Genomic DNA, 13,134 nt, shown 5'->3' on the forward strand with positions numbered 1-13,134 from the left:
AAGAAAGAGACCTGAGTTGCTTCTCACCGACCGCCTTTATAAGTGCGTCTCGCGATCAGATACTGACGTCGTAAAAGTTACATTTTTGACAGCACCTGCCTATCAAATGATTTTTTCATAGATTACCGAACTTGTATTTAACGAGCGGTGTAGAAAACAGCAGATGGGACAGACCTGCCCAATAATCTACAAGTACCTCCGTCCGGATAGAGAATGACTTTCTTGCCGACCTCACACAGCACGACGAACGATGGACGACAGCGAACACTTCAATATAATTAGACATTTATGAAAACTTTTCGTTGCCGCTCGGATCAGTGCGATAAGGAATCATGTCTCTGAATATCTCGAGCTTGAACAGCACACTTCACGCGCAGCCAGTCCTTACCTACAATGTCCTCGCGCTCGTATTCGGTGTGCTGCTTATCATTGTGATCATATGTGGAAATGTACTCGTGTGCATCAGCGTTTACAAAGAAAAGGCACTGAAGACGACGACAAACTATTTCATTGTGAGTTTAGCTGTGGCTGATCTGCTGTTGGCTGTCCTTGTTTTACCACTGTTTATCTATGCGGAGGTAAGTCACGTTTACGTAAGTGCCAACACTGTTTGATACATGAGAAGTTTACTTTTTATGTTTGCTGTTGTTTTACAAATTAATATTAATACAAAGAACTGTGGCATTACCATGTTTTAAATAGCAACATAAAATTGTTTCTGTAGACAAATATCTCTGACATTTCTTTGATTACAAATATGTGACCCTGCACAACAAAACCAGTCTTATGGGTCAATTTTTCGAAATTGAGATTTTTACATAATCTGAAAGCTGAATAAATAAACTTTCTATAGATATATGAGTTGTTAGAATAGGACAATATCTGGCTGAGATACAACCGTTTAAAACTCTGGAATCTGAGAGCGCAAAAAAATCAAAATATTGAGAAAATTGCCTTTGAAGTTGTTAATCAGGGGCACTGTGGCAGACCATCCACTCACAAAAATAAAGTTTTTATATATTTAAGGTAGGAAATTTACAAAATATCTTCATGGAACATGATCTTTACTTAATATCCTAATGATTTTTGGCATAAAAGAAAAATCGACAATGTATTTTTGTCTTTTACTAAAAATGTTCCCGTGCTACTTAAGACTGGTTTTGTGATCCAGGGTCACATATATGGTTTGTTTTAGTATTTCATTTATTTATTTATTTTCAAAAGAGACTATGTACATTAATACACATCCATGGATGTAAATGCACCCAAAATTAGCCAGAGGCCAGTTTTCATTTGTAGTCTCTTTGCCAGATTATTGGGCGAGAAACTTAAAGAAAATACAACAATTACTAATAAATATACCATCTAAAAATAAAACATGCGTAATATAAAAATATAAAAGAAGCCAGTTTAGTGTTCACATTTTTGATTATACAGAAGCCATTTCTTAAAATTATACTTAAACGAGTAAAATGATTTATACTCTGCTTATGTTTGTTTTAGTGCTAAGTTAAAATACTATGGTTTTATTAACTGGTCCTGGAACTACCTTTGTACCACTTAATACCTTTTTTTAATGATAATGGTCTGTGTGTGAATAATTAAATATATTATTTTGATCACATTGAGATAAGCCATTTTAATATACCAATTAAAAACAATTCACGTAAATGACTTCTTTCAAATATATTTAAAATAATGAATATTGCAATATATTACTTGGTTACATAACTCGCTGGTTGAGTCCTTTTTCATTGAGTGTTTTAGGCCACTTATCGTATTAGCCTCAAGCACTATAAATCGGTCGAGTCGTTGCCACATTTGGCTCATTGGATTGGTTTGGCACCATTAGAGCACCAAGGGTGGTCTGAATGTCAAAAGAGATGGAATCCTATCTTAACATGTGTTGTAGTAATGTAGAATAAACACAAGGAGTGGCCAGGTTTATAACAGTACTTTGTAGTAAATGCTCATTCTTGCATTTTTTGGTGTAAAACATCTGCCATCTTTGCAGTTTCAAGGTGGCGTTTGGTCCTTGAATTTGGCTCTCTGTGATGGACTGATGACCATGGATGTGATGCTCTGTACGGCATCTATATTCAATCTTTGCGCGATCAGTGTTGACAGGTTTGGACTTCTTTCATATCCCTGATGTTGTGAGCGTGTGGTTTGGCTTTGTCCAAAAACAGTGAACATTTGCATGAGCCCCGGGGCATTTTCTCTAGAAAGAATGCATAATCAGTTTATAGTATTTCATTTTGACCTAATCAGGTTGTGGAAACAGTGTATGCTGGATCGTTTATATTGTGTGAGGCCAACTTCTTTTAGGATTACTAGTTAGAATAACAAAACTATGCAAGACAAAAGAAAATATGACTCAGACTATATACAAGCTCACTTTTGTTCATTAATTGTGTGCATTTTCTGTGAAACAAAAGTACAATTCTATACTGTGTTGGGGCAGCAAATATGTCAAATTTGAGTCCTGAAACAAAGAGTTAAGAATAAATGGTTTTGCATGAAAGTCTACAGCATTAAGTCTTTATTTCAGTGCATCAGTGCATAAATGTATATGCCTCCTTAACAGGTTTATTGCTGTGTCTATACCACTGAACTACAATCTCAAGCATGTTGACCATCGTCAGATTCTCTTACTGTCCGCCACATGGCTCTTGGCCCTTGCCGTGGCCTCACCCGTCATTTTCGGAATTAACAATGTTCCACAAAGGGACCCAAGAGAGTGCAAACTAGAAGACAACATTTACGTGGTGTATTCCTCCGTATGTTCCTTTTTCATTCCCTGCCCCATAATGCTCCTACTGTACTTCGGGATGTTCCATGGCTTGCGCAAATGGGAAGAAGCTCGCAAAGCCAAACTAAGAAACAGTATTCAGGCCTGTCGGAGGCTGCAGCACGCCGCAGTGGCCACCGCATTTCCTCCATTGGGGGCTCTGCCCCGGGTCATTGAGAGGGATTTGGCTCAGTCCAGTCTCGAAGACCTAGACGACTTAACACAGCCTTCCTGCCCCTTTCCACCAGAGTATAAAAACAGCTCCATTCAAAGTGTGGCTTACCCGGAGATTCGCAATGGCCAGCCAGCCAAACAAAAGAAGAGGGCTAAGATCAATGGCAGAGAGAGGAAAGCTATGAGGGTTTTGCCTGTTGTTGTGGGTAAGTTTCGAAAGAAATGTAAAACGTGTTTCCTGGAGGGTTTGGGGTGGGGAATATTTGTGCATGTGTTGCTGTCGAAGAGGCTTACTATAAAATGCATCTGATGCATGCAAGTTCAAAAAGCATAATGAAAAAACATCCAAATGCAACTTGAGCTTTTACTGACAGGTCTGTCCAATTAAGTTGTGTACATACATAGTCAAGGAATAAAAACGGAAGTTGCATTTCGCTGTAACACCTAAAGAAACTTCTAACTAGAAACAAATCTCAAAATGCAGTTGTGATGTAATGGTTGGCCTGGTGTCTTAACCTAATTTCCAGCCCACCGTTCATTGGCACACTGAAGCAAAAATGTGCCATAAAATCGCCATATGATCACAAATTGATTTAATGCATTTATTACAAATCTCTCTTGTTCATTACTATTATTATTTTAAGATAAACGTTTAAATGTAAATGCATAGTGCTTATTGTTGGGTCTTAAAGGGATAGTTTACCCTAAAAATTACAATTTTGTCATCATTTACTCACCCCCAGGTTTTTCCTAATCTTTTTACATTTATTTTTTCTGCTAAACACAAAGGAAGATATTTGGAAGAATGTAGGTAAAATAAATACTATGGTTGTCAATGGAGGATGAGATCTGTTTGGTTACTGACATTCTTCTAAATATCTATCTTTGTGTTCAGCAGAATAAAGAAATTTATACAGGTTTGGAACCTGAGGGTGAGTAAATGATGACAGATTTGTACTTTTTGGGTGAACTATCCCTTCACAACCGATTTTGCATTGCAAACGTTTATTCGGTTATTTTATATCACAATATTTTTACTTAAATATATTTTGGTTTGGGTTTAATCAAATGTAACCAAAATGTATTTTAGTAAAAAAATGTTGAATCGTGTGAAGTCATTTATTAAATATCACTTCACTAAAAATATTTGTCAGCTAACTTTAAAAAAATTGTTTAAAGTGTTTAATGTTTGAAAAAGTCTGAAAATGTTTGACTACATTGTAAACATTTAAGATAAAAAATTATTTAAAACACCTTGAAAATAGATATTTGTCTTTAAAGACCCTAAAAGTTAACATTTTATTTAAATGAAAAATATTTAATTTCTGAATTATGCAGACTACTTTAGTTTACATCATTGAAAGTAATTTTTAAGTGTCAAATCCAACGGAAATAACCACACACCCAGTGTATGGAGCGCCAGAGATGAAGAGCAATGCAATGTCAAATGTAATATTTCTTTTAAACTATTAATCTTAGTCTGACGTCATGAAGGTGTCGACCTCCTGCTCTAATTAGAAAGCTGAAAGATATGTGATGTACGTAGTTTGGTAGCAACCACAGAAATAACGGGGGTAGAAATACTGAGTGAGTATCAGGCACTTCTCGCACCCCAGCACAGAATAAATGTAGTTCAGGTAGCTCCTTAAAATAGCAAGTGCACAGTTTCATGTTTTACACTGTACAGAGGAATGTGTACTAAACAGGAATGATGCAAATACATTCTGCCTTTTTAGTTCTGTTGGGTTCATAGGACCTAAAACTGCAAACTACTGGGTGAAAAAAACTGCTAATGGAGAAACATGTAAACATTTCTTACACCAGGGAAACACCTCGCAAATGATGTGAAACATACCCAATACTGGATATTTATAGAAATACCATTACTATACTTGAATAATTTAGGAGAGCAGAGGCCATGGAATAACATCTATCTATATTTATCTATAATATACATGAGGTTGATTTATACGAGCAGCTTCGTCTCACATGTTCTTCAAAACATTTCGTTTGACACAGTTCAGGCTCTGTCGCGACAGATCCAGTGTTGCATAAGGCAGAATAAATGGCTGGGATTTCACAGGTTTCTGGCTTATGTGAAGCTCTCAGAGCTTTAAGAATCGGAATTTGTGAATTTTCAAGAATGTTCTTTTTTTTGGAACTGAATCAGTCCAGATGCCGTGCAGAACATCCTGGTTTCAAAAGATATTGACATCTATTGACATCATCTATGTTACTATTTAGCTACAGTATAATACAGTCATCCCTTAGTGAAAAATAAAAGATCCCCAGAGCAGAAATCTGCTGCTAACTTACTTTCTGGCATTTAGCTGCAAAATCATGGTATTAGTAAAACTTTGTGTTATGTTATTTAATGGTTTATAAGCTTACCATCCCCGCCCCCCCCCCAAAAAAAATGTATTTACTAACCCTCCTGTCATTCCAAACCTCACTGTAAAAAAACTTAATTTTACAGAATTTTTCTTTTATATTTTACAGGTTTTTTTAAATATGGTCTAAAAACGCAAAATTACAGAAAAAAACCGCAAAAGAAAAACAGGGGGAAGATGTAATTTTACAGGGAAATGATTTTTTTTATGTTTTTTTTTTTAAATACGGTCAAAAACTATAAAATTACAGAACAACACAACACATTTACAAGAAAAATGGGGATAACAATTTAATATATATCCTTATATCCTATAATTTTACAGGAAAATTTTTTTTTACGGTATATTCCTGTTTTTCAAGTTTACAGAAATTTTGTATGATTTTCTTTTGCAGAACACAAAAGATATTTTGAAGAACGTTGGTAACCAAACAACATTTGCCCCCAATGACTTCCTTTGTAGGAACATAAAACCAGTGAGACGTCTCTCAAAATATCTTCTTTTGTGTTTTGCAGAACGAAAGTCACATACAGGTTTGGAATGACATGAGATGAGGGTGAATAAATGTGTAAACTTAAATTTTTGGGTGAACTATCCCTTTAACTAATCGTGTTGTTTTATTTTCCTGCAGGTGTCTTCCTCTTTTGCTGGACTCCGTTCTTTGTGGTTCACACCACGAGAGCTCTGTGTGAATCATGTCACATTTCTCCATATCTGATGAGCACAGTGACATGGCTGGGTTACGTTAACAGTGCCCTGAATCCTATCATCTACACTGTCTTTAACACCGAGTTCAGGAAATTCTTCAGAGGATTTCTACAGCGCTGTTGTTGACATCCACCAAACAGACTAAAATATATGACAATACCATAATTTATGACATTTCAGTGTGATAAAGTATATTTATAACACATATGCTTATTTACTTGAAACTGCTTGATTTTGTTTTTACTCTGATGTTAATCTTGCCAAAATATGTTTTCCATATTTCATATATAGTGGACTTTATATTCAGTACAAATTAATAGTCATAGTGGCGCCTGGAACTTTTCAGTGTCATTAAAAAATGCCTAAAATATCTTATAAGTAAAGGAATAGTTCACCCCAAAATTTAAATTCACCATTTATTCACCCTCGTGTCATTCAAAACCTGTATGACTTTTTTCCTCTGCAGAACACAGATGAAGATATTTTGAAGAAGGTTGGTAACCAAACAACATTGAACCTCATTGACTTCCATTGTATGAACACAAAACCACCGAGACATTTCTCAAAATATCTTCATTTGTGTTCCACAGAAGAAAGGTTCATATCGTCGCTGTTCTTCCAAAACCTCTTATGTCCAAATTCACAGTTTTTCAGGAACAAATTTTCAATGATTTAATACTGTTTTTGAAGTTGACAAGCACTTTTTAATATGCCGTTATTGCAAAACCCCGTGACATACATAAGGGTTAACTTATAATAATGATTTATGACAAAAAATAAAAATCGCAAAAGAAGGAGATACGAGGTTTCAGACGGACAGCGACGATATACAAGTTTTGAATGACAATCATGACAGAATGTTTATTTTTGGGTGAACTATCCCTAAGTTAAGAACAATAATTGCTATGATGTTATGTGCATTTGTCATTTGATATTGAGATTTCACATTTTCATAGGGTTAAATGTTAAAAAAACTCTAGCATTTGTGTTCTCGTAACACGACAAGCCTTCAAGTAGCACTGCATATACGTTGATTCATTTTATTGACTATAGGTCTTTCAAATATTCTTATAGATACTTATTAGTTGAACTGTGGGCTTAGATTTCATTCTGCTGAATCCGCAGTGAAGTGCTAATGGCAAAAAATCAGATCCGACCGAAAGAGTGTCTAATGAGGTTTGAAACTTGGGTTCCTGTAATGTAGCAGTGCACTAAAGCTTCTCCTTGAAGACCTCAGAACATCATCGGAAAAGTATCTAATGAACTTCCCGAAAAGGATCTGACCATATTTGGTTCTATTCTGCCTCATCCTTCAAGCACATCATCTGAGCACACTAAAAAAAAGGATCAGACACCTGTGCCGAAATCCCACTTGCCTCTTTTTTCTTTTTTCATTGAATAATAAATAAAATGTCTGCATGATCAAGTGCAGCTCATCTGGTATGCCTGACTTTGGCATTTCTTATAAAATGAGCCAAATCCTTATCAAAGGTGAATCTGGGTTATCTTACACAGTCTTTTTGCATGCATTTTAAATATAGACCGAAATTCAGTCATGTGAACTCTAAGTCATTTCAATGCCCATCCTATCAAATCTTAAAATCTCTCTTTTCATCTTGCTTCCAACAGATTATTGAAGGTATTGTTGTTTCGCTTCATCTCCTTAGCCTAAATAAAGAACTGCGAAACACTCTAGTGTGAATTAGAGCTAGAGGTTGTGTCTGCTCAGACGCTCTGCCACAATGAAGTCTGAACTGAATGCTGAGCAGTTCACCTTCTCGCTGTCCTCAGACAACACAAGCAAATCATAAGTCCTTCTATTCTGAGCAAGCCATTATCAGCATCATTCTGTGCCAATCCCTGAACATCACCATTTATGAAGGTGACAAACACAGAGTTGTCAACAATTGTCATGGAAAGGCTGAGATTTTAAAGCAAATGTAAGAGAACTTTTTGCAGGTGTCAACTTAGACTCCAGAAAATATCAACAGCAACGATTGAACAGCACTAGACAAAGTTAATAACTTTAAAAACATATCTATATAATGCAAACACATGAATGTAAATGTACATAACTATACATCAAAACGCGTGGCATTTGCAAAGAATTTCACTTTTTCAAGCAATTTATTGAAGTTACTTTTTACCAACTAGTTCATGTTGATTTTAAGTTCCCCTTTATGTTCACACAGGTCTAGTTTATCGCATGAACATATTTCACAATATTGGACATCCTGGAAGTGTCTATGAAGTTGTTGTCTTTATTCTGAACACTGTCTATTGCTTTATAATGCACAACACATTAAACATCTTTTTTTGTGAAATGTTTGCGCACTTTCAAGTTACAATTTGATGTTTTGTTATGTAATGACTATTATACAATTTATACAATTATTATACAAGAGAGTTCAAATATTTTGAAGGCCATTGTATACAACATACGTGATGATGGCATATTCTGATTAAAAAGAGAATTTTCTAAACATTAAAGCTGTACGATTAATCGTATTTTAATCGTGATAACGATTTATGCTTCCCACAATTAATTGAGCAAAATCGTTGTGATAAGCACAAAACTCCCACTAAAGTCAGAAAATAATCGCAAAGCTTGTATTTCTTAAACTGCCACTTTTCAGGAAATAAATAAACGTTGTTTTTTTTTGCAAAACCCACAGACAGACATGAAGGGTGAACAAGATTTATAAAAAAACAAGAAATCAAAAATGGAGTAGCAAAGTTTCATTCCGAAGGTCACAAAATGTTCATTGTCATGGTAGAGTGTTTAGATGATTGATAGCGTGCTTTGAAATACGGTGTTGAAGAAGTTCAATGGCAGCAGATTATAACATATTCAGTTGCTGTAAATATAGGCCTTATAAACATGCTGAACTGAAATAAAAAACAAAAGTTCTGAACTGACAAAATAATTGTGTCTATTAATCATGATTAAACTTTTGAGCAAATTAACCGTTATTATCATCATTTGACCCATGACCGTGCAGCCCTAAACATACCATAAACCATACACACCATATGAAGTAAAAATGAAACATGTCTGGGGAAACGGGTTTTCAACTGACCAACCAAAAAAGGCTTTAATGCAGGTGCATTCATGCACTTCACGCAATGCATTTTCATATACCAGACGAGATGTTACAATTACGCAGGAATCTTTTAGCAAAAATTTACCCACCTGTTTTCATTGTATTCAGTTTTTTTACTTCACAAGTTTTTAAACAAGGTTTTACATCACTATTAAAAATAACAAAAGTATAACCTGAGATTTTAAAATGTACTTTTTATTACTGTATTAAATATTTAAAATAATAACAGGTATATAGACCACTCTGCAAGATGTAAAGACCATTGATCCAGAAGCACTTCCTGTTGCAGTTTAACACTACACAAACGTTACAAGGAAATACAACTTACAGAACATTAACAATTACATCAAACTGTTAAATAAATCTATATGCAAAATAAAAAAGGTTGATGACATCTTGAAAAATGGTCTAAAGTGCTTGTGAATTGCTACAAGAATGGAGCTACCTTGTTTTAGATTTTCATAGATATCCATTTCCCACTTTGTACAACTTGTCAACACAAAAAACTGTTTCCATAATTGCATGCATGCACAGTACTGAGGAGAACCAACAGCAGATTTGAAACCGATCCCAAGTCAGACTGCTCATTCTTCCCTTTTCATTGAATCCTACAAAGTACAAAATAAATATTTCAGATGCCTATATGTATTGTGCGTTTAAAGGTTCTCTTTATCGCTTTCTCCCCAACAAAGAAAGAAATAATTAAAATTATTGAGTAAAATTGCTTCAGGCAGTCTAGTCACGTAAATTTCTTGCTTTTCATTCTTATGTAGGAATAGTGACTTGTTAGTGAACATTCTTGTTTTATTAAATATGACCATAAAAAAATCATTTCTCAATAACTCTCGTAGAATACAAAGTTTCATTTATTTTCTGCAAAATACGGTAGAGTGAAGACTCATTTACATACGGCCACTGGTGTGATTTATATGATTGATTTTAACTCACCTTCTCGGTGCCCACACTCATTAGGGCTTCTAATTCCTGCATCCAGCCGAGGAGCTCCACCAGCTTCTTTACCCCGCTAACGACTTCACCCACCTCGGCCACGTCATTGTGACGTGGAGACCCCCAGGCGAACGGCCCCACAAGATCTCGGTTTATCAGAAGGCGTGACACGGAGCTGCGCACCGCACCAGCTAAGCTGGCGAAGGGCTCCACCTAATAATTTAAAACATTGCAAATAATAAAGAACTAACTGGGTGATTCAACAGTGACATCTGCTGATAATACGGAGACATGACACAAATCACAGTGTCCTAATATTTATGTACCAGTGACTTAATGTCTAATCCTCCTTGTGGTATTAAATATTTATAAATGCATGTCTTGTCTTGTCTCTTATATTGAGAATCCACAGCATAGCGCTTACTGACAGATGAAGCATCATTGCTCACCTCCAGAGATGTTCCCATGATGATGAGCAAATCTGCCATCGGGAAGTCTGTAAGGTACGTGAAGAACTGTTGAGGAAGTTCCTCACCGAAGAACACAATGTCAGGCTTGATGACTCCCTTACAGACAGAGCATCTGGGTACGGTTCCTTTCATTATATCATTCTGTAAGGGGAGAGACATATATGATGAACATCAGTCATTATCAAATCGCCGGGCAATCTGTAAGGTCTAGATGGTTGGGACATGCTTACAAAATATGTCGAGAAAAAGTGCAGTTACAGAAGTGACAGTTACAGAGTACATCACATACTAACCCGGAGCTCTTCACCTTCGTAATCCCTGCGGCAGACCGTGCAGGTGGCTGTTGCAAAAGTTCCATGTGCCTCCACCAACATCTTAGGTGGAACGCCTGCCACTGCAGTCGATTAAAGAGTAGGAATGATGATCATTGATCGGGTACACATTGCTAATAAATAAGACTCTAATCAAGAGTGATTCTCGTATTTTCTTAATAATATTCATCATCATTACAAAGCACACAGTAAGTGATTGAAAAATCTTCAATTTCCAGGATTTAGTGACTCACATCGCTCCAGTCCGTCAATGTTTTGGGTGTACATCCTGAGCAGCTGGCCCTTGTCATGAAGCAGTCGAATGAAGTAGTGCGTCAGGTTGGGTTTGTAATTGCCAGGATACAACTCTTTGGCAAGTGTAAAAAAAGGGTTGGGATTGTGATGGAAGTAATTTATTTCAAATATGGCCTCAGCATAGGGTAGATTGTATCGTTGAAGGTTGTCATAAAGACCACTGCCTGGCGATCTGGGGGAGAAGTACGGTTAGGGAAGGGCAGCAAACATCTCAAAAGTGGACTGGGGACAGTCTACCTGAAGTCTGGGATTCCACTGGGTGTGCTGATGCCTGCACCAGCCATCACCACAATCCTTTTAAACCTGCGTTCTCCAATATTTGCCGCAATGTCCTCCAAGGTTTGCTGCTGAGCAGTGCCACGGGTTCCTCCAAACAGGCCTCTTGATCCACCGCATCTTATAAAGGCAGCTCTACACACGTTTGAGAAAAGTCATCTTAAATTCCTTCAAAGAACACAGCAGAAAACAAAGCAATACTTACAGACAATTAAATTCAGGTAAGAACAGTGGACTCCTCTGTGCAGCAGAACATGGTGACGACGAGATCTTCTGATGGGGAAAGTTTCTCCTTGACAGATCTAAAGAAAAAACATCATTATAAGAATGTCTACTAGATACTCTTGAATTCCTGTTAAAACATAAGACAATAATCTTATCTCACAACAGAGATACTCGATAAGCATAAGAATTTGTTGCAATGTAGAAATAGCCATAATAACTCATAACATTAACGTTTGTGTATTTGGCAGACGCGTTTATCCAAAACACTTACAATGCATTCAAGCTATACATTTCATCAGTAGGCTATGCATTTTAACTATATTCTTTGCAGCATGCACACACTAAATATGTAACGTTACTGGCGATAACGGCAATAACAGACATTGTCTCGTGCAGAGTCTTCTTCTCCAACAGCAGTTTTCTGTAAAACGTCGTCTGCTAACATTCAGTACTATCGTTTTCAGGTACAGCATGGTGAGCTTTTACGTTCTCAGAAATCGTACATTATGTTTACGACAATAACTTCATACTCAATCCATCGCATGCAAGTACTGTGTGCCTGTAAATAAACAGAGTAGGTCAGAAACACACTGATGACGTACACCTACCGTAATAACGTGTTTCCAATTATTGTTTCTTTATCCCTATATCTCCCAATGTCAAAATTATTTGTAAATATCATATGTGAACGTATACTAATGACGATATTAACACAGAATAATTATAATTACATCTCTTTAAATAATTATTACGTTAAAGTATAATTTCAGGGCTGTTTTAAGTGCGGGATTACTGCAGTACTTACGACGGTTTACTGAGCGTCTCTACTGCTAGTGTTTTCCTTCGTGGTATAAAATATTAGATGTTATTAAGTATATATATATATATTGTATATGAATATAGAAGGAGCCGAGGATATATATATTCTTTTTAAATATGGGGACTATTTTATTGCCAGGAGTAAATATGGGGACTTTTATTTTGCCTCTCTGAGTCTCGTGACATCATACGGAGTGTGATGCGGCGCCGCCGCGGTTTGTGGTCTTGTACATGATTCAAAGTATGATCTCGTTTTTAACATGTTTTCCGACAGTTTAAATATTACAAAAGCAATTTCATAATACTTTATTATCAAGTGCGCATAGATGTTTTCTGGTGCCGTCAACATTTGTGAATGCAAGGCGAAAAACAAAGTGATTTACTTCTCTTCACATTTCAAGCTGTTCAGGTAAGTTATGGATTTTATCTGTTTATAATAAATAAAAGAAATATATATGTTCATCCTCCACATAGTTTAGTAAGTTGTGTGAGACCAAAATTTAATTTCCCTGTATATAATATGCCTATGTATGATTTGATCGCAGAGAAAATGTCATGCAGTTTATATGTACAGTAAATAAAAAGATTGTTTGCCCAAAAATA

The 13,134-nt window shown here is 36.1% G+C and overlaps 2 protein-coding genes across 4 annotated transcripts; one reads left to right on the forward strand and one right to left on the reverse strand.

Moving 5' to 3' along the window:
* The first annotated feature begins 56 nt into the window (after positions 1-56).
* Positions 57-6,198, forward strand: drd4b (dopamine receptor D4b). The gene is made up of 4 exons (XM_057340523.1): positions 57-578; positions 2,015-2,127; positions 2,588-3,171; positions 5,987-6,198. Exons 1-4 carry the CDS (start codon positions 333-335, stop codon positions 6,187-6,189), a joined length of 1,146 nt encoding a protein of 381 aa, XP_057196506.1. The 5' UTR covers positions 57-332; the 3' UTR covers positions 6,190-6,198.
* Positions 6,199-8,186: 1,988 nt separating this feature from the next.
* Positions 8,187-12,296, reverse strand: sirt3 (sirtuin 3). Of its 3 annotated transcripts, none has more exons than XM_057335129.1 (8): positions 12,095-12,296; positions 11,693-11,789; positions 11,449-11,607; positions 11,151-11,383; positions 10,879-10,979; positions 10,565-10,726; positions 10,116-10,328; positions 8,187-9,775 (listed from the first exon to the last, which is right to left on the reverse strand). In XM_057335129.1, exons 1-8 carry the CDS (start codon positions 12,183-12,185, stop codon positions 9,752-9,754), a joined length of 1,080 nt encoding a protein of 359 aa, XP_057191112.1. In that variant the 5' UTR covers positions 12,186-12,296; the 3' UTR covers positions 8,187-9,751. The 3 variants fall into 3 exon arrangements, with proteins under 3 accessions (XP_057191112.1, XP_057191107.1, XP_057191118.1); XM_057335124.1 differs by having other exon boundaries at positions 8,188-9,775; positions 11,449-11,622; XM_057335135.1 differs by having other exon boundaries at positions 8,188-9,775; positions 11,449-11,622; positions 11,984-12,209.
* Between the last annotated feature and the right edge of the window lie 838 nt (positions 12,297-13,134).

This window comes from Triplophysa rosa, linkage group LG1, assembly GCF_024868665.1.
Source record: "Triplophysa rosa linkage group LG1, Trosa_1v2, whole genome shotgun sequence".
Taxonomy (NCBI): Eukaryota; Metazoa; Chordata; class Actinopteri; order Cypriniformes; family Nemacheilidae; genus Triplophysa; species Triplophysa rosa.

Bases quoted from the DNA above. Each gene is read 5' to 3' on its own strand.
- drd4b (XM_057340523.1), top strand. From the start codon at position 333: ATGTCTCTGAATATCTCGAGCTTGAACAGCACACTTCACGCGCAGCCA. The intron at 579-2,014 runs GTAAGTCACGTT...CCATCTTTGCAG, and splicing joins CACTGTTTATCTATGCGGAG to TTTCAAGGTGGCGTTTGGTC. The intron at 2,128-2,587 runs GTTTGGACTTCT...CCTCCTTAACAG, and splicing joins TGCGCGATCAGTGTTGACAG to GTTTATTGCTGTGTCTATAC.
- sirt3 (XM_057335124.1), bottom strand. From the start codon at position 12,185: ATGCTGTACCTGAAAACGATAGTACTGAATGTTAGCAGACGACGTTTT. The intron at 11,623-11,692 runs GTAAGTATTGCT...AAACGTGTGTAG, and splicing joins TTACCTGAATTTAATTGTCT to AGCTGCCTTTATAAGATGCG. The intron at 11,384-11,448 runs GTAGACTGTCCC...CTTCTCCCCCAG, and splicing joins AGTGGAATCCCAGACTTCAG to ATCGCCAGGCAGTGGTCTTT.